Here is a 21,623-nt window from a genome sequence, read left to right as displayed (position 1 = left end):
CTAAATTCAGTATGCAGACTGCACTCTCCCCACCTCAGGACACTGCGAGAAATTGTGAGAGTGTTTGTGTGCATGTGTTTGTGCGCATGTGTGTGTGTTTGCTTGTGCCTTGTGTGACTTGTATATTTGTGGTTGTGAGTAAAAGCATATGAAAGAGAATAGAGGATGTTGGTTAAAAACATTTCACTTGCAGATCTTTCAGAAAAATCAGTGAGTTGGCGCGACTGGCAGTCACACTCGAGTTTGTGTGTGTGTGTGTCTGCGTGTACTGACTATATGTTTGTTTATAACTTCCCATCAGACCAGTGGTAGTCAGGGCTGGAATCCAGCACTAAAGAGATTAACAAATCAAACAAGCATGTAGATTATACCCAAAATTAAGTCAAAGTTAAAAAGGAAGAAGAAGAAGAAGAAAAATAATTTTTTAAAAAGTCAGTCACATCGAGTTCATTAAACACTTCTATGTCTCCATGCTACTGCCACCACATCCCCAGACTACTTGAATTTGGTGAGATCCCATTTAGGCAGTCCCTGGAGTGCCCCTCCACCCCTCCAGAACCACGTCAGAAAACATCAGAGGAGTGGGGAAAAAATGAAATAATAAACGGAACATAACACAGCAACCAATATCCCATCAAAGGAGCGGCTGAGGATATTAATATCGACACAGAATAGAAAATGAGGCACTTAGACATACAAATCGCATTGGCACATTTGCATAAAAACAAGATTAGCATATGCACCGAGAGGGAAGGAAAATGTTCCTCTCGCTTCTCTTGTTTTTTTTTTGTTTTTTTTTTTAAAGGTTGAGTTGAGATGCATCAGGAAACACTGACTGACTTCTAACTCAAATGCGAAAGCGTACCTGTGTCAAAATGCACACGTATACGTACGTATGAGCACCATAATTGTGTGACACAATTATTGTGCATACTGAAGCAACACCTGAAATGACTAATGGCAATTAAACGCCCACCAGATAACAAAGGACAAAGCCAAAGCAACACCTACACCTTAGCAAGCACACACAATATGTGGCATTCAGAAATGAATGTACACATTCACAACATGACATCACAAACACAAAGGTTTAATCTCGTTCGAATGCATGAAGCCATTACTGCCAATAAAAGCTCTGTGGTAAGGTGCGTGTGGATAGAGAGGACTTTAAGGATGAGGACTAACTGGTTGGTTTTGCAAATGTATGTCTGCACTTTTCTCAACAGACCTCTACGAGCTCCAGCTCTATGAATGTGATTTAGACCTTTTACGTCCATTCAAACAACAAAGAGAAACGACGGATGCTAAATAGCATTAAGACGTATTGTAACTATAGTTGAATGGCACCTCTAGCCCTCTACTCAGAACATAAAGGCACAATGTACAACTCAGGAAGAGCTACCTGTTTTGAAAGTTCCTTATCCACCAACCTTTAAACAGCTACTTGATGCCTGGTTCAATAACAGAGCCCGTTAGGCTTACCGGCTGAAGCCCAGGTACTGCATCCTGTGCTGTAATACTGATTCTCCACTGTTGCTGAGTGGAGTTATGGTCCTTGATTTTTCTTTTAACAGTATGTCTTCAAATACATGCGTTTATCATTCACTGGGATTATTAGAATGCTCTATATGGAGGACAGAGGTGCCATAGTCCTGTGATCCAATCTCTTACCTATTATTGGGTTCAGAGAGGTCAGCCCAGAGACTGCCCTACTGTCTGCCAGCCCAAATGAGGGACTGCACTTTTCTTCTTATCCGGCAGTCAAGGTACAATGCACAGGTTTTTGGGTGTGCTCCTTAGACAGGACCACAGTCAGTCCCCATTTGCTACAGTCAGGAGGAAGCCGCAACAGTATCACAAGTAATTCATTATGTATGCAGAAAGCTGGTGCCATAGTAAGACCATGGTATCTTAAATACACCAATTTTTTTGCCTCAAGCAATTGGGTAATTCACTCAACTTGTCTGGGCATAATCAGGGCTTGTTTCATAACAAAGAAAACAAATGTGAGACTTCTCTTCACTGTTTTTCACATCCTTGGTCTATTTCTCGCTAAAGGTGCCTTCTTCTCAACGGTGGATAAATTGTCTGGACTACCCGAGTTATCTTTGTGTAGCATGCTTTCATCATCATTGGACAAAAGACCAGTTCGACCACTGACTGCAATGAAGGTAAGGAGGCTTTGCCATTTTCTCCCTTCATCTGTTTCTCGTATTGTGAAATTCAATAAATTCATCCTTAATTAACAATAACAATAGCTTCAGAATTACTCGAGCTTGAATTTTAAAGTGACAAAATGACGTTCCACAATTTATATCGACACACTGAAGTAATGCAATTAATGTTAGCCACCTTCAAACGGTGGCCTCAGGTCTTTGAAGTAAAGTCAACTTGTCCGGTTTAACAGTGTAGCAGTGAATTAGGTGGAAGGACAGCAGCCAGGCAGGAGGGAGAGCCAGTGCCATAGAGGATTTCACTTCCATTGCAATCAGGGCAATCAGAACAGAGCAGGACAGGCAGCACGTCACAATTTCATCTAGCAAAGACCTACACTGGCAATCAAATCAGAAGCAGGGCTGGCATTATTCAGGATGAGTTGCGGGTTCCCCTCAGTGACTTGATCTGGCTCGACTGTGTTGAGGAAAAATAGATGAGATGCTCTTCTTTTTGCTGCTTACTTTTTTTGTGGCAAGCAGATATGGTTGAATACATCCACCCTGATTGATGGAGCATGTGTGCACGGTAAAAATCAAATATGACTGGTTAAATATATTTTGGAGCTGCCACTCCATCTTAAAAAAGAAAAAAAGATCATAAGTCCTCTTAGGCTGAAGCACAAGCCTGGCTGTAGTTATCATTTTGAATATTTTCTATGCTCATCACTGTAATACAAACAGAGGTTTTATCGTAGAATAAAGTATCTTCAGAAGTGTGTGCGCTAATTGTGCTCTGTTAGATCAGTTTTTTTCCTCCATAATATCTGTATGGATGTACATACAGCAAACACTGATATACGTATAGACCAGATGGGGAAAATGAGAACAATGCTGAAAGGAAAGACGAAGGAGCAGAGGAGAGCTAAAGATAGAGAAGCCAGGAAGTATGAACTTCTGAGCTGTGGCAAGTGTAATAGACTTGCTGACATCGAGCTCAGGTGTCATGTCTGACTGTGTCTCTCTCTCTGTTTCTCTCGCAGTTGGCCAGTAGTGTGAATTGAAATTGAATTTTTTTCTCATTCTGAAGGGTTTTTTTATTTTCTGCTGCACCATGGTTAGATTATTTTCTAACTGAGCAGATCCCAGTGATATGTGAATGTGAACTATGTGTGTGTGCGCGCACGTGTGTGTGTGTATGTCGCCTACTTTCCTCACATTGTCATTACTTCTTTCAGTCTTACAGCTTTCATAACACACTGTATAAGGCCAAGTAAATGCTCCATGGGTGAGTGAGGAGCTGAACAGGAAACATGTGATTTTAAGCTGCTTTTTGTTAAATTTTATATTTCCAAAACAAAACTCATTATAGAAGTCTAAACTAGGCGATATTCAAGTGCTGAATATCTCTGCCCGTGTTATGAACACCACTGTTAAACCATTTATTTTCTCAGCATGGGAATCCCTACTTGGGGTCACATAGGCCAGGGACATATCCCTGCATGCACTGCAGGGAGGCAGGCACCCTGGAGAGGTAAAACAAATCACTCAGAGTCACAGCAAGTTCCGCCTCCTTGCCTCTCTAAGTGCAAGTGGCATCACACAAACTGCACAAAGATGAAGGCTGAACCCTCATCATCACTCTTGCTGTGAGTAAACAGTACGAACCAGTGGGTACCACCTGAACTGAGGCGACGTACCTGAGCCTGTGATCCCAGGTTCACCCGGACAGGACGCGGTGTTGTTGCACATGCGCGTTTCCCTCAGGGCGCCGCTGCACAGTGTCCCATAGGGAGAGGAAACACACGATCGCGTCCTCACTTGCCAGCCTTGCCCACACGTGAGCGAACACACGCTCCACTGTGACCACTCCTCTGCTGCGGGGTCACCTGAAGGACGAGCAAGGTGAGCAAAGAGAAGATCATTCTTTATATTCTCAGTGTTGTATTGTTGGTGTGTCTATGAACACAAAAAAGTCGAGAGGAAGGGCACTGTTGCTCTCTGGCTCATGATTCATGACAGAATGACAGCTGTTTTGTACGATTTTTAGCTGTTTAAACTGGGTAATTGTTTTAAATATATTTCAGTAAGACAAGAGTCTGACAAAGTCAGAAAAAACAGGAGTATGTCTCTTGTATGACAACTCTTGTACCTTTTCAGCTCTCATTTTCACAAAACTGAACGCAACAAAACATGTTTGCTTTATTGATTCCTGTTAGCAATTCTGAGGGGTTTTTTTTTTCTTCAGCTTTTTATTTACTGAAATAAAATAAAAAAATTCCTTCATATTGGCAGTGACACCACTGCAATATTACGACGATAAAGAAAGACAAAGAAACCCATAATCTATACAATTGTCGAGAGAAAAGCCTGCAAGTGACAGATGATGAAAAGGATTTGTGCTTACAATAACCAAACAGACTTTCTGTAGTTAAAAACATTTTTTTTTCCCTTTGTTCCTCCTTGGAAGACACATATCAAGGACTAAATTAATCATTTTTGGAATATAAGAGAGCTTTGCCTGTGTAAATCTATGGGATTTTTCTCATCGTGTATCATATAGTCATAGTAGCCAAATATATGATATTCCTGCCTACCATATGAATATGGGTGATATTATTATTTAAGACCCTTAACGTGAATAAACCTCAACTGAATATTCATGAGTTTGAGTATCACCTTAAAACACATTCCTCTAAGATATTAGTACTCATGGAATTATGGTAACACGTATGATCTCACTGCTAAAGGGCTTTGTGTGTGTGTGTGTGTGTGTGTGTGTGTGTGTGTGTGTGTGTCTTCTTTGTGTCTGTGTTTAAGTGTACTGTATGTAAGATGACTTGATTCTGGTGTTCAGACATGAGTGTGGGTGATTTTGCGTTCTTCAGGCAGCTTCGCCCCATTGTTCCCTCTGCGCTACGCCCTTCATAAGTGAAAATAACGAGTGAAATCATTCTGCTTCTCTCTTTCTAAATTGTTTATGAGCGCCGTGTCCTTTGATGGAGGCATCATCACATGGCAAAGAAGGAAATCAAATTAATTGCATGTCCGTTAATCGCATTACATCTTCATTAACATGCCGTGAGTCAGGGCTTAAGCTCATCACACATGCCTGGAGGAATGGAAGAATAGGGAGAGATGAGGGGGGGCGGGGAGGGGGGGGGGCAGAGGAGAAGGACAAGATGGAGCCAGGGGTTTCCCTCGTGGTAGGGACTCCCTCCTCCACACGGTAGTAGCAGCGAGTATTGAAATGTGTGTGTCTGCATATGTGAGGGAGCTGAAAATCAGTATACGACCTATTCTGGTGTGGCTGTAGCAGCCAACATGTAATACCATGTATCATATCATGAATAATTCAGTCTTTCTTTTCCAATCCTATTAATTATGTAAGATTTTAAAAGTCTCACACACTTTCACATATTCACACATGCCAATGGTCAACTACAGTTTGGCAGCTGGCCTTCTGCAGTGCTTCAAAAAAGTAAGTGTATAATAATTATTTTTATGGAACTGCTTATTTGTAGTCAAACATACAGCCTGTAAAGGTCAGGTTGGCTGCGAACATACACCCACATGCACACATACACACACTCACATTACTCACCTGTTTGTGCCTGAAACACACCTGGCTGGTCAGCTGATCGTGGTCTCTGGGTCTTCACCTTCAAATCGTCATCATATGGATCTGAAATAGACAAAAGAAATACCTTCGCTTGAATTTGTCTATTTTTATTTTTAGTATAGATTGAGTTGTTCATTTCAATATATTTAATTTAGAGAGAAGCTAAATGTGGGAAGATGAAGTCATAAAGATGCCTGGTTTGTTTACACTACACATTAGCATACATAGCATAAAGAAACTTGGTTTTAAGGCCTCAGTAAATAAATGCTCAGCAGCATACACACCCACTTTGCACATTCACAGAAGTTTTTTAGTACATTCAAAACACGACTCTGGCAAAATAAAAATACAAACGCCTACATTTCCTTGGCTTGATCCTTGTAACAGAATATTTAAGGAACACGCTGATACACTTCAGCACACAAATCGTGGAGAAGTAGATAACAGAATGTCAAGTCTGCAGTATAATCTCAGAAAATCAAGGGGAAGTCGGTTCAGACTGGCTCATTATCTAAGAGGGAAAACAGAAAATGTCAATAAAAATATACATATTGAAATTCAGTCAGATAGCGTTCACACAGCAAAGTAAGTAACAAAAAACTTTTATGAAATTGAGAAAATATATATTAAAAAAATGCAACTCCATGTTCTGATACATCAGAGACCTGATTTGAACTCAAACACCTAATATAAATGGCGAGCATCTGTGGAAAACAGAGAGTGTAGAGAGAGAGTATGGCCAAAGTGAAATCATGCAACATATCTAAGTCGGTTTTTATCTCATTTGGTACAAACATACGGAGGCATGAGCACAGACTGTTATGTTCTGTGCAAATGGATTTGTAGGCTTAGTTTCAGCAACACAAGACTTAATCAACTCCCTCGGCAGGGGAAACAATCTATGATTTAACAGATCTTTTTCACTTGGGTATTTCTTGCCCATGGGATTTTTTGTGGTGGCTGCATTTACTCAAAGAAGCTGAGACATACAGCGTATCTAACGTACATTATCCACGTTAGTAGAGTGTGATTGTGTGTGTGTTTACTAGATTACAGAGAGCAAAAGTGATTGACACTGAAATGAGCTCGTATTAGCCCGTATCAAGGAGTTGACCAAAGGAAAAACACATCCACATACACATGGGCACGCAGCACACACACACACACACACACACACACACAAGTGTGCTGAGTTTCTGTCATGACTGCTCAAACGCCCATCGCAACCAGACCTCTAATTTGTCCTTTTCCAGAAACAACTCTTTGTCAGAAAAAAGAAGAGATTTTTTCTTTATACGCTCTCCCTCTCACTCTTTAATTCATACTGTCTATCTCTCCCTCCCAGTCCCTTGTTGTGCATGTCCTTCTCAGCAGGAATACTACAATAATGAACAACGTAATAATTTGGTTTGCCTGCTGTCTAGATGATATCTGCAGCTGGCTAGAGTGGGATAAAGAAATATTGTGTGCATCTGTGTGGGTTGCTACTTTCACTTTGTTTCGAAATAAATGTTGCAAAACTATTTTTTTTTAATGCTCTGAATTTTGGAAGACAATAGTCAGATTTCGCTTACTGCTGCATGTAATATGACGGTCAAACCGAGAGTAGAGATGCACATGCAAAGAGCCCAAACTTTTCATTGCTTAGCACAGTATAAATGCGCACTTGCATCTCCAAATCATCACCAAAATAACATGACTCATTCTCCTAACCAGCTAGCATTCATTAGCTAAAAACACAACAGAGAATGGTACTTGGTTTGATTTATGCAAACAGGAGCTTTTTACTTGTTTCAACAGAGAAACAAATGGTACAAGTAAATGGAAAGAAGATGGACAGCTTTGAGAGTTGGACAGTTGAAGAATTAAACAGTTGCAGAAGAAAACCGTATCTGTTAGACAGTGATATTCCCATCACGCACTGACAGAAAGACATTTTACTATCTCATTGTCAAGTAGATATACCGAATATCCTGAGAGCCTGAGCGCCAATAAAATGCATCAAATTTCTAAATAAATGCCATTTTCAACAGAACAATCTACAATCTCAGGTTTCTCTCCGTCAGTATGTAACTTGTACAGTTTACATCAACTGTCTAAATATAATACAACAGTTAATTGATATATGATGTTTTTGTAATCAATTTATATTGATTTTGTAGTAGTTTACAATATATTTACAATATAATGGACCATTTTAAATTCTATTATTGTCATTTTTAAGTTATTAACATGTACAACGGGTTCTGGTCATGCTATTTTTTTGGAAGTAAATACACTAAAAGGTCATACAGAAATTATTGTCATCTCTTTTAGATAACAGAAACCAACACTGATCCCACAATGAATCCTGCAACATACATCATTGGTTTGTTAGTATTTTTCTTTTAGGCTTTCCTAGAACACAAGAAAATAGTAATAAATCAATTGAAAACTGTGTTTTTTGTGCTTTAATAGAGCTGCTAACATTAGCATGCCTGGCTAACTCACTTACCACCTGCAGTGGTATTCTAGTGTACCTATCGTAAAGCCAACTACATTAATTTGAGGAAATCTTAAATTTGGCCTAATGCTTTCACTGTTGTTAGAGTTAAAGATGCTGTTTGAAAATACAAACAATATACTGTAACATAAATTTGACCTCTGTGTTGCTTGTCCAAGTAAGTTTTTCTGTATTCATGTAACTATATAGCTCATTATCTAGCTATTGCTTGCAAAGCTAAGACCCTTTTACAAAATTCTCATTTTAAATTGAATTCCACATTAAAAAGTCAGCTGGAGAGTAATTTTAATCATTTCATGCAGTTTGAGCTGTAAAGTTAGCCTTAACAAACGCTAGGTAGGTAGCTACAGCTAATGAAATCTGCTGCCAAAATACTGAGAGTCCTGCTTATGTCTGAAATCAAGGACCCATTGTTTAAGGAATTACTATGTATTTCAAGTGGTAAATTTGCCACTTGTAGTTGTAAATTGAATGTACTACAGTAGAGTGGATTGGTTTAGAGGCATAGCAACAGTAACTGAGGGGGCGGGGCTTAGCGAACACTCAATTCCAAGTTCTCCTAATCCTCTTCAAATTCTTCCTGCTGGTCATGTCTGCTAACAGGTGCCACAAAGCTAGCAATGCTGCTCATGTTCTCATCAAAACCTGTGCTGCCAATACAACATTACAACCCCACTGATCCACCATAGAGAGTTTGGCAGGTTTAAGGTCTGACTGGCTGCCTGCTGAAAGAATTCACGGGTAACATCAGTAGGAAATGATCCAATGAAACAACAAGACTTCGATGAGATAGGATAAAGTTTTTGAATTTAACTTTTAAAAATTTCAGGAAACGTATTGATTTATTTTGAGAGTGACAGCAGAGGAAGGGGTCGGTCCAGAGCTGGGAGTTTCTGAATCATTTTCTGGCAGAATCTGGCACAAATTAAGCCCTGTATGTGTGTGTGTGTGTGTGTGTGTGTTATATGCATGTGTGTGTGCATGGGTTTGTGTGGATGTATATTCTCCACTTCTGTGCTTCTGAGAAATAGAGGTCAGTGAAGCAGGACATAGGAGTAATGCCTCACATAAAATGACCAGTGATCACTACTTTCCTTCTATCTCTTTATTTCCCTCTCTCTCTCTCTCTCTCCCGGCCTTTGTTTGTCCCTCTTTTTTCTCTCTCCATTAGGTCTACGGCACAAAAGAGGATTTAGATGGACACTGGTGCGGAGTCTGGTACAATCGAAAGTAAAGATCAATATGGATAAACCCCTGAGAGAACTGACCTTTACAAACCCCACTATATTGTTTAATGTTCTGGACTGCACTTTAATGGACACATCATCACACACTTCATCAAATCGTCTTGCCCTCTCTAATCTTTACTTTTTTCCACCTATTTCAGCTGTTTCTTCATCTCCAGGGGAATCTATTTTCCATCTTTAGCTGGCAGTATCACTTACAATTGTGCGTAGGGTCAATAATCCCATGATTGGTTGGGAGCAGACTTACTTGTAGTAGCAGCACCTGGTGTTTGAGTGTCATTGAAGGTAAAATAGAATTTTCCCCTGACACATGAAGAGAAATAATCATGGGACGTCATCAGGCTGTTCTAAGGATGTGAGTCTGGTTAGCTAGTCTGAATCTGCCTTCATACAGCTGATTTACTTTCAACACTTGTACATGATGAAAGAACAGAACTTGAACTGAGGAACCTCTCATCCCTTGTTTTCAACCCATTTCATCTGTCTCTTGCTCTCCAGGTGAATACATTCTCCCTTTATAGGTGCATCTTGTAGTTAAGGTCAATAATCCTGTGATTGGCTGGATGAGAAGGTTGAGATGTGATATTTTGGGTTCACAGTTTCTAGTAAGGAACACATTGTAATGGACTGTGTGATTATGAGGTCATGGGTGTCACTGTGTTCATAGGTGTTTGTTCAGTTAGAGAGCAAAGGATAAAAAAAGAACTGTATAGTGCAGCTACTTTTGTTTCCATGGTGAAAATATACTGTTAGCTTCGACTCGTGAAACCTGTCATTTCATGTACCTATGACAGTGATTTGTGTGAGGTAGGATAACAGCCAATGTACTGTCCGATCATATAATGTCAGCAAAGCCAGGTTAAGTGCACGTCAAGTCATAATCTGTGAAATTTCCGTTTAAATTAATTTCTTTTATCCTATTTTCTGTTGCCAAATGACATTGACTGGAAAATGCAAGTACAAAGATGCGGGTCCTACTTTTCTGTTTATTAAAGGTTGACCATTGTGTTTGCCTAGTTGGAACCAAACCGCTAAGAATAAAGCAACAGCATCTCATCTGTTTCTCTTCCCCACAAATAAACAGTTGATAAAGTAGCATGTAGGACAAAGTCCCATTCACAGCCTGCTGAGCGATAGTATCACTCAGCACGCAGAGGTTTTTGTCAGCCACCTCAACTCAATGCGAGGAGTGGTGGGATACCCTCAATGAACACACACGAGCATGGAGACATGCACACGGCACATTGAAGATCTAAATTCACAAATGAGAAATGACACCAAAGCTCAAATATGCCTTGATGTGGCACATACACACGCTGATACACACGTACACACCTACACAATAGGAAGTAAATATGGCTGATAAATAAACGTCATGCAGTAAAGCGGTTTTGAGCCCATACAAAGCACCAGGCTGGGGAAGGGGATTGGGGCAGAGCCAGTTAGAGCCACAGGCTCCTTTGTCAGACTGAGCCGGATTTAAGCCTGCTGGGAAGGCTATATGTGTGTGTGTTTGCGTGTTTGTGTGTGTGTGAGTGTGTGCATGTGTGGGTGTGTTTGTGTGTGTGTGGCCGGGGAGCGTATTTGATAATATGCTAAAACAGCTGTGGTAAATAAATGGCATGCACAAAAACATAGTGGCATGGAAATGTTTGCTGTTGACTACTGTCAGCTCTTTCAGTGCAGCGCATATGATTGAATGTACGTTCTCCTGAACATGCACCACAATCTCTCTCTCTCTCTCTCTCACTCACACACACACACACACACACACACACACACACACACACACACACACACACACACACTCACAAACACACAGAGCCATTTCTCAGCCGTATATCAAATCTGAGCTTATAGCTCTCTGGTGCTGTCCATTTACTCCAGGGTCCATCTGGGAGAGTCCAAACTGATAGAAGTGCACCATAATGGACTTTTTATAAGCTACTGGACAGACAGACCCACTCCATCTCTCTCTCTCTCCCTCCTCTCTCACCTCTCTCTCTCTCTCTCTCAGCAGCAGATATGAAGAGAGAAGTTGAATCAGGTTGGTGCAGGACAGCGTTTTTCTGACTATGGGGGCCTCAAGGTCATTTGTGTGCCTTCAAAATGGGTTCAGAATCTAGTTTTCTCAGCCCCACAGGCTGACGTGTGTTTTCGTTTCACATCCACACACATCCACACTCACATATATACACATTTCAACACAAGCCCTGGTATACTTCCAAACTGCCAAATTGGCTTTGTTTCATTGCACTTTCATTCTCAATCTCAAATTGCCCTTTTTTCCCCATTTTTCTTTCTCTTATTAGATATTTTCAAATCTTCCAACTCCCACACTGCACAGTCATTCGGTCTATCGTTCTGCCCTCCACCCCCTCACCCTCTGTCTTCCACCCCTTTCGCTCTCTCAGTACCATAACAAGATGAGAATTTAGATGGATTTACAGTCCAACGGACGCAGAGCAAATCCACAGAGCTACAATCAAAGGCCAATCAATGCAGAGATGGCCAGAACAATTCAACAGCTCATTCAAAGTAGGGATTATTTCAGTGCATTGGCCTGATCAATTATAGACAATTACACCCATGGTTTAGCATGTTTATGCTGCAACATCTGTACAGTGCATTAACAACAGGCCAGTGTAGCAGTGTTCGCAATCATGGCTTTACAAACATGTTAAATGGATCAATGTGAGATAAGCTTGGGTCCTTGGTGAACTTGTTAGTAACGCTTTGTATCTCAGCCTCAGTCTGACATGTTTCTCAGAGCTGCCAGGTGAAAACCTTGTGTCCAGATTGAGACATCTTATTATCGGTTTGTCCAGCAAGGAACTGTCTTCAACACGGACTAATTCAATAATTAAACTCCAGCAGATAAGAAAGCAGCACCAGGAGCAGATACTGTTAAACAAGAGTATGGGAACAGTGCTTTGAGCTAAACGCTAACATAAGCATGCTAACATGATAAAAGTAACATGACATTTTTTAGCAGCTATAAATGTTAAAATAAGCATGAAACACAATTACAGCTGAAGGTTATGGGGGCGTTATTAGTTGTGCAGGTATTTGGTCATAAACCAATATAGTCTATGCAACAAATGGCACTTTTGAGCTGCTGAATAAATGAAAGAGATCACCAAATTATTTTAATTCATCCTGAGGGGAACATGATTGTCTGTACCAAATATCACAACAATCCATTCGAGAGTTGGCAAGATTTTCCAATCAAAATCATGGTGCTATAGGAAAAGTCAGGGGACCACCACAATCCTTAGGATATATCTTCTACCAAATTTCATGGCATTCCGTCCAATAACTGTCGAGGCACTTCTGAATAAAAAACAAAAATGCTGGTGCAGCTAAAGGTGACCAAAGTCAGTGGGACATATAGTCTGAGGACCACGGATGTCTATAATGTCTGAATGCGTACAGAATTTCATGACAGTCCAGTAGTTGTGGAGATACTTCAGTCTGAACCAAAATCCAAAATTGTGGACTGACCAACAGATCAGTCACGCTGCTAGCATTGCTAATAACAACTAAGGTTCAACTAGTTTATTGTCCTTTTCATGCCCACAGTGTGAGACTTTGGAGAAGTAAAAGCAGGATTGGTTCTTATTCAGCTTGGCTTTTTTGTGGTTTATACGTAGTTTCTCAAAGGTTGGTTAAGCCCAATGCTGGAAGGATTTGTCACACACAGAGGAGCTTATAAGCCTCTACATGCATTTAAGACAAAAGAGCTGAATTGTGAACTCACCTGACAGAGCAGCCTACAATCTTTGTCACATGTCATCTCCCTCTCTCTACTCTCATCTTTTTTCTTTTTTTTCCCCCACATCTCTCTCTTACTCTACTACATGTCTGCCAAAAATATCACCTGAAAACACCTACTGCACCCAACTTGGCATTTTGATATGACAGCAGTGATATGTATGTACATGATGCAGGCACACAGAAAGATCGATTACTGCTCACATTTGCCTCTGCAGTGGGATGCTGTTGCCACAGCAACACCGTCATGCTGACGCCGTAAAGGAACGGAGAGGACGCGGGTGGAGGTGGTGGTGTTGGGGGAGATGGAGGGAGGGAGGTGGATTATAAATCAGTGTCCAGACTCAGCTGCCGGTCCTGCATCAGATGAAGAGGTGAATGGAGTCTGTAGTGTAGACGGTTGTTCCCAACTATAGTTAAGGGCAGCTGCTGGGCTATTGCTATGACTCTGGTATTCTTTTTTTTTTTCTGTTTTTTGCATTCAGTTATTTCTTGCTTTCATTTTTTTTTTTATTGGTCTTTGTTTTTCAGTTAATATATTTCTTCTTTTTAAATGACTTTCCTTTTCTTGTATTTATTCCCTACAATATCTGCATCTCGTGTAAAAGCACACATGTTAATGTTGGTCATGTATGTTCATTCATGCATGGCATTAATTCCTCTCTGTGGTCTTCAACAATAAAAGCACTCTGTGCATCCTGCTAATAAGAAAACTGTGTGCCATCTATGGCTGCTGTGGAAAATGTGCCACATCTGCCCATACACTGAAATGCATTTGTGCAAGTGTTGCCTCAGAAACACGAGCACACACACATATATATATACACAAGCTGTATTTGCCTGGGCACTTAGCTCTAAGTAACCCAGAGCACACTCTGGCAGGTGTTTTTCATGGATCATAACAGAGTAGCATGAGAAGAGTCTCAAATAGCCAGACTTTTTTTTGCCAGGTTTTTCACTTGGTAGAAAGGGCCGAAGCGAATGATACTCAGATGCTGCCTCTTGCCCCCAGCCTCTCTCCTGAGTATACGAATACTCACACACCACTTACCTCTACTCTGTCAATTACCTTTCATCAGAGGGAAGGGTCAGCTCAGCAGGACAGAGGGGCAATCTTTGGGACCACGAATGTTCAATGCACACAGACATGCACCCCAACACTTACAATACACTCCCACACAAACACACACACACACACACACACACAGCCATGCTTAGTCTGACTTAGCAGTTTCAAGGTATTGCTCCAGTCTACAGTCAGACAGGGAGCTGAATCAGTCGCACTTTCTGCTGCTTTATTTTTTTTCTTTTAGATGCAATGGAAGGATGAACCCATCTGAGAAGAAATGATAAGAAAACAGAAAATAGATGCGTAACCCAGAAAGAAGAAAGAAAAAACAAAAAACAGATCTGCTCAACAAGTCAGTGACACAGCCAGACACTGATAACCTCTTGAGAATTGTCAAAATAAGATGGTGTCCTATATTTCTACATGGTTACCCTGTCCTTTCAGCCGGGACCTGGGAGATGAACTGAAAACGAGAAAATACAACGTATTTATTGCCATGGTATCACTGATTTTACTATGCTTTTATGAATGGATGTTCCTGTGGTGTGCTGTGTTTTCTCCTTTACTGTAAGTACTTTTGTGCAACTATTGTGCTTTGGTACAGTCTGTACAGTTCCTGATGCAATATGTGTTCTGTTTAGTCTGAATATCTGCTCGGGTTTATTTTAGACTATTCAGTTACAGTGTGTACTTTTTTGTTCCAGATAATTTTGTACTAATCTTTAGCTATAATAGCCCTTCACTCGAGCACTGTTGGCGTCCATAATATGACTGCTAGAGTGTGTTATTTCTCTATGTCTCTGTAATTTTCAAGGCAAGGCTATTCCTTTACAACAATATGTCCCACAAACTAATGTGCATCAATAGGCTCTGTGTGCCCATTCAACAGACAGAGCTGTACTCACATAAAAAGCATACGATTGCTCATACATACTGAACATCCACCCACATGTTCCTGTCTGTAGAGATTTGATGGCTTTTGCGGAGGAATCAAATAATATTGGTATAGTGGAGATGGAGACTTGAGTAACCAGCAGTTCAGCTCTTTAGACCAGCAGTAAGAATCTACAAAGCCAAACGTTGATAAACTGCTAGGTGACATATTAAAAGGTCTCACAGTTTAGGAGATGCATCTATGACAAATCGTACGGTGTTCTTTTGTATTAGTCAAAGTGCAGCACTGAAGTTGTGCTGATTGACATCAGCTGATTCGTTCATGCTTCACAATCACTGGCTCATTTGACTGCTCAGCTACCAGCTGATATTTATGCTGATGGACGGTGCAGCCATTATAACCTGGTATTTCACTCTTGATTTGCTTGTGCCACCCCAGCAACCTCTGTACCTGCTACGTTTCTGGTATTATTGATTTACGTAAGCTTTAATGTTGATGTATGCATTTATCAAGGAGACGTGAATTCACTCCCACATTTGTGCTCACATTCTTTGGATGTTCATTACTAACAAACTACTCATTTGTTTTAATATAATTGCAGCCTGGTTCACCTTCCCTTGCAACACTTCTGAATTTCTGAAAGACCACAATTGCTCCTTTGTGTGTTTGTGTGTCATTCGAAATTTTGTGATCACTATCAATTTGGTGCCTTTGCAAATAAGTAAGGCAACAACATTTCATCATTATGTTACAGTAACAGAAGTCCTGGCAGTATCATGTTTCTTTCAGAATGTATACTTTTGCAAATTAGTGGTATATAGACGCAATGTCTGGGGTTGCCAAATCTAACGGTACAACCACTTACTATAAATGGTCAAGTCCTTTATATGAGTGTTTCTTACTGAACTACCTTCAGACTGATGGCTGTCTCTGTTCAGGGGATCACTGTCTGGAACTCCTAATGCTAGAGACTAAAATGGAACACAGCAAGGATCATTTTAAGATGAGATAGTCCTTTATGAGTCCCGCAGTGTGGGAAATTTGCAGTGTTGCAGCAGCAAAGTGGACAAGTTGAAACTGCTTTTGAAAATATCACTATCATGGAACTAGGAAGAAGTTTTGATTGAAGACGTCACATTCCCTCATCAGTTCAAGTTGTTCCAGGTTGCAAGGATGCAGTCATGCTTGGGTGGTTGAATGCCTTTCGTTTTGATTATATCCATCACAATTTTTTGTCAAATGTTGGCCTGTTTATCTGTTTAAATTTTCACCTTGATGTAATTACATATTCTGAAAACATAGCCCTCTTGCTTGGGATGCGCTTTGGGCCTGTTGTGCATTATCATCTCTTAGGTGCCTGCTGGGTAAGGTCGAAGATGCACTGAGTTGTGACGCATCGATCAACGAGGTCCACATTCACAATAACTATCTTTTAGCAGACAGGATTATATCTGTCATTAACTAATGTGACTCTGGCTCTGTGGATTGCTGACTTTTTTTTCCCCCAGGTGTGATAGAAAGAACAATTGTGCAATAGGTCTGCACCTGCACAGAATAGCATTCTGTAAAACTGCAATCGTAACTTTCAGCTCCTATAAACTTTATGGTTGGTAAAAAAAGGGAGGAAAAAAAAGGGATGGCTCGAAATGTAGAGATAACAATAACCAGAGGGAAGTGAGAGGGAGAAATACAGAACAGATATACAAGGACACAGAGAGATAGATAGATAGATAGATAGATAGATAGATAGATAGATAGATAGATAGATAGATAGATAGATAGATAGATAGATAGATAGATAGATAGATAGAGAGAGAGAGTCTCCCATATTTTTAACTTCTCTCTCTTACTCTCTGAATGCGTCTCCTACGAAAGTAAAAAAATGCAGGAGAATGGCCTTGACCTACACTAAAATACTTCTTCAGGCCTGCTCAGTGTGCAGCAGTCCACACACACCAAACACACACACACACAGACACACACACACACACACACACACACACACACACACACACACACACACACACACACACGTATATATCGCCAGCAGTGAGAACAATCTTCCTCTTTACAGGGCTCAAGGACTGCCAGGGCCTCATCAGTTCTAGAGATGAGGCCTCGCGGCTTGTTCTTTCCTTCTCCTGCCCCGCTACAAAATGTTCCAGGCAATTTAGTCCAAGGAGAGAAAAAGTGTTGTGTGGAACAAGCACCTGGATAAATAGCTGAGAGCAGTCAGGCCACAAGGCTAATCGAGAGAGCAGTGCAGTCATGCAGCATGAGGGGAGCTCCATGCTAAAGACTTACAGGAGGCCTATCATGCTTTTCCTTATATCTATAATCTTACAATGTCGGGTGTCAAACGTCAGTTCATCATGGAGTTCTTTTTACAGTCATCCACCCCAGGCATGGCTCATTCTCCTAAAACAGAGTCTTTTGGAGCACTATTATAGGCATTTAACTGGTGGTGCAGATTTACTATAGTCCTTGGCAACAGCAGAATAACATTTTACTAGCAATGTTAGCTTCTGTATTTCCTGACAGCAGATGTTTTTTTTGAACAGCGAATCATGCAAAGCTAAATATATAAGGCTGGAAATGAACATAATAGGTCCCTTTTGATTTGAGCCATGGAGGTCCAACAGGGCTAATCAGAGTTGTGCATTTTTCCCAGGGAGGAATGCTGCATAATGTGTACCAACTACTAAGTTGCTGTGGGAATTTTAACTTCCAAATACCATGCTTAACTAAATGATCCTGCCTTGAATCATCAAAATAAGACTCTGTCCTAGATTTCTGTATGGTTACTCGAGCCGAAGCACACTCTGTGTGGGTGTGCGCTCGTGTACGTGCATGTGATTTGAGTGTGCGGCTGTGTGCTTGCACGTCGCTGTGAAAAATACCACTCAGCAAGACATGAGATGAAGCATTAATTCTCAGGGGAAATTTTAGTGAGATGTGATTAAAATAAAATACATGTTATAATAATATATAATTTAAAAATTTTTTTTTTTTAAATTGTCCCTCCATGTCCTCATTCACCATCTGTGGCATCAATTTTTATGTGTTTTGTTTTCTCTATTACTACACTGGAGAGAACAAACATGTTATTTTTTTATTTTTTTTAATTAGATATTCAGATATTTTACCATCTGCAACTGTGAAAGCTTTGGTTTGGCTATTTACTGGAAGAATAGTGCTGTCCTCAAGTTTTTTTGTCCTAAAGCAATATGTTTGATATTAACCGATATTAATCGAAGCACTCTGTAATGAGAAAATGTTGCTATACTGCCAATCCCACTGAGAATTGATATCATAAATCCACAGCCATAGCTGGCTCTTTGGCAGTTTTCAACTTATTGTCTAGGTTAACTGGTTTATATAAGGTTGAGTGCCGACATCTCTCACCCATACTAAAGTGTGGGCAGATGCTTGGAGTTCACAAGCTCACACAGCTCTACATCCTCTCAGAGCTAATTGCGTGCTATCTGCCTCGTGGAGGTAGCAGAGACGTGTGGTAAATGTGGTGCTGCTGGAGAAAGTCAAACATTTAGCAAGACAAATAAACCCAAGAGTTGACAGAAAAATTGAGAGGCATTTGTACCATGGAGTAATTTAACAGATTCAGCAGACAGTGGATATAGAACTACACCTACATGGTACATTCAAAAGAGTTTTTGGCAGCTGTAATTGTTCCTCCTTATCCATGTTGGTCTTGAAAAGAGATCACTTTTTAAAAGATGGGTTGGCAAAGACTGCTGCAGGCTAATTTTAGATTCAACAGAAATTTAGAAGGCATTTTTACATGGAACATCTGTGGATGACTTCAAGGTCGGTATGGACAGCAGGAACAATTATAGCCAATAATAACTGTATCAATAAGTATTGTTTTGAGATAGGCTGGAAAGAATGTGAGCATATCCTTTCATGTTAAAAAGGGGCAGGAGGTACTGATATTAAAGAGCTACATATAGCCCTTTTACCTTTGACAGAGTATAATTTAACAACTGTACTGGAGCGGGTGAATTTATGTCTACAGTATACAGTACATTATGGTGGACACACAAAGTCCTTGGCCTTACACAGCAACAAGACATACATTTTTAGAATACAATAGTCCAGTGGGAATGAGAAACAGACAGTATCACACAACTAGCATCCTACTGAAGTCCAGGATCAAAAAAATTATAGTGTTTTCTTGTATTTCACAATGCCTTGTGGTATCATAAGACATTTTCAGCATGTCCCAGTGGGAGGCAAACCTCCAGCCCCTGCAGTGACGACTGCCATCCACAACTCACTGAGCCACATATGCTATATGGAATACATCCCGCATGATCTATTTCCCCCTGTAAATTCATTTTTTACATACATTTACATACATATTTCTATCAGGTACACTAAGTATTTCTATCACTTACTGCCCGGAGTCTGTGTTTATTTTGGATTTCATTTGTCAGATGAATGTCAGATGAGGGTTGAATATGACAAGGCTTAATGAATATAGAGGGCTACACTACAAATATATAATTATGCAGTAATTTTATTCTTTTTGTTTTTTTTTCATATGGCAGTACCTATGAATTGCAATGCAAAGTTTCAAGCACAACGAAACCTTTCCTCTCCCACTTTCTCCTTCCCGGCTTCTCTTAAAAAAAATAGAAGAACAACAAAACATCAGCCATCACTTTCCTGTCCCTACAAGGCATAAATGTGCCACCCCAACCACAGTGTCTCCCTGTCACCATCACTCACTCTTGCACCTGCTTGCTACACATCCAGTATCCGACTTTCTGTTGCCGGCATGGCTTTTTCTCGCTTTCATGACTCTCTTTGGCTCCTGACCCCCGTCAACCCCCTTGACTTACTCCTTGTCTTCTTTACCCCGTCACGTCTCAATCACTCTTTCTTCTCCTGCCAACCCTTCAGCAGTCATACCTTGGAATGAAAGTGAAAATGTTTCACTTTCTCTGCCCTTTCCTCACCTCCTCCTCTCGCCTAATTCATCTTTGCCTCCGCTTGCTACGCCGTGTCCTACTTCCAACGCCTGGAACAATGAACTTTGCAAAAGACTGTCATGAGGCTGTAGATTAGACAAGTTCGGTACACGGTACAAATAAAGGCACAGACTTATGCCTTTTTTATTTGGCTAGATCAAAGTGGAGACTGCACTGAATAATATCACAGTGAATTGCATAATTATCTAATTTTTTTTTAAGTTTTGAGACAAATCAAAGCGCATCGCTAGCTGCTTGACACCCTTTCAAGTTTGAACAGAAATACCTTCATGGTTTCAGTTAAATCTGAATGAAGAAAGTCTTGCCACTTTCTGGAAGACAAAAACTGTAGAATAACAGGGAATATAAAAAAACAGTAAATACGAGATACAGCAGGCAACACTGACTCATTACTCTGCTTCAAAGTACAGTTGGCCACAGAATGAACTTTGCCTCACAGTCCCCATTTAACACATTCCCAAAGATAGTGCGTCTAGTGTAAATGATGTACAAAAACCCTGAGTATCATTCAGTTTTCAAAATAAAATGCATGAACATGATGTAGAGTAGTTGTATGGTAATCTGCTGATTATACAATAGCATAAAGAAAGTCTGAGTTAATATCTAACCTGTGCATTTTAATGTGTGTGTTTGTGGTTGTCATTCAATGCTACATGAATACCCTATCAAATATGTTATTTATTTTAATGTTATATTGAAGATAGCTGGAAACAGGGAGATGAAAGCTGTTGAGTTTTTCTACTGACTCCTACTTCAACATACATTTTTTGCCCATGATTGATAGAGTGTATACAGTATATATATGTGTGTGTGTGTGTGTGTGTGTGTGTGTGTGTGTGTGTGTGTGTGTGTTTTTTTCTTTGCAAAAGAGCTTCCAGTTCACCTACATTCCCACTTGTTTTCTGTCATGTGAGTCTACCACACCATTTCTCTCTGTATGTATATTCATCCTCTCAGTAAACTCGCTTTCCGTATCCATAAGTCTTTCTCCAGAATTCCCTGCATCAGCTGAATGTCGCGCTAATTAATCACTTGATTACTTCTAGCCAATAGTTGCATTGATTAACTTTGCCACATGATGGCTTTCGGGATGACTCCATTGAGAGTAAGGACTCCCTTTCTGCAGACTTATCCGATGGAAAGCGAGTCGTGATCGGGAGGGACATCTGTGCGAGGCTCTGCCATGGAAGGTTCAGCCATGTCCATTATATCTTGGAGAGATCACCGCTGAGCGACAAAGAACTCTGAGCTCCCTTTTCCTCAAAGAAATAGAAAAGCCTTCTGTTCAGACAGCTGCAAAATCCCTTCAGGGGATGTTAAATTGTAGAGAAATAAAACATCTTAA

The 21,623-nt window shown here is 40.4% G+C and overlaps 1 protein-coding gene across 6 annotated transcripts in view; it reads right to left on the bottom strand.

Moving 5' to 3' along the window:
* The window catches only part of adgrb2 (adhesion G protein-coupled receptor B2), a 148,528-nt gene that overhangs the window by 102,956 nt on the left and 23,949 nt on the right, over nucleotides 1-21,623 (bottom strand). For all 6 annotated transcript variants that reach the window (XM_087169802.1, XM_087169803.1, XM_087169804.1 and 3 more), the window contains exons 2-3: nucleotides 5,758-5,838; nucleotides 3,854-4,042 (exon numbers count right to left, since the gene is read on the bottom strand). In XM_087169802.1, coding sequence (XP_087025928.1) covers nucleotides 3,854-4,042; nucleotides 5,758-5,838 — 270 coding nt within the window. The remainder of the gene's footprint in view (nucleotides 1-3,853; nucleotides 4,043-5,757; nucleotides 5,839-21,623) is intronic.

Source organism: Seriola lalandi, unplaced genomic scaffold, assembly GCF_002814215.2.
Source record: "Seriola lalandi dorsalis isolate HSWRI2012SDOR001 ecotype SW California unplaced genomic scaffold, Sedor1 jcf7180002054916, whole genome shotgun sequence".
NCBI classification, from domain to species: domain Eukaryota; kingdom Metazoa; phylum Chordata; class Actinopteri; order Carangiformes; family Carangidae; genus Seriola; species Seriola lalandi.
The sequence above is the reverse complement of the archived record's forward strand: the minus strand, read 5'-3'. Positions and strand labels throughout refer to the sequence as shown.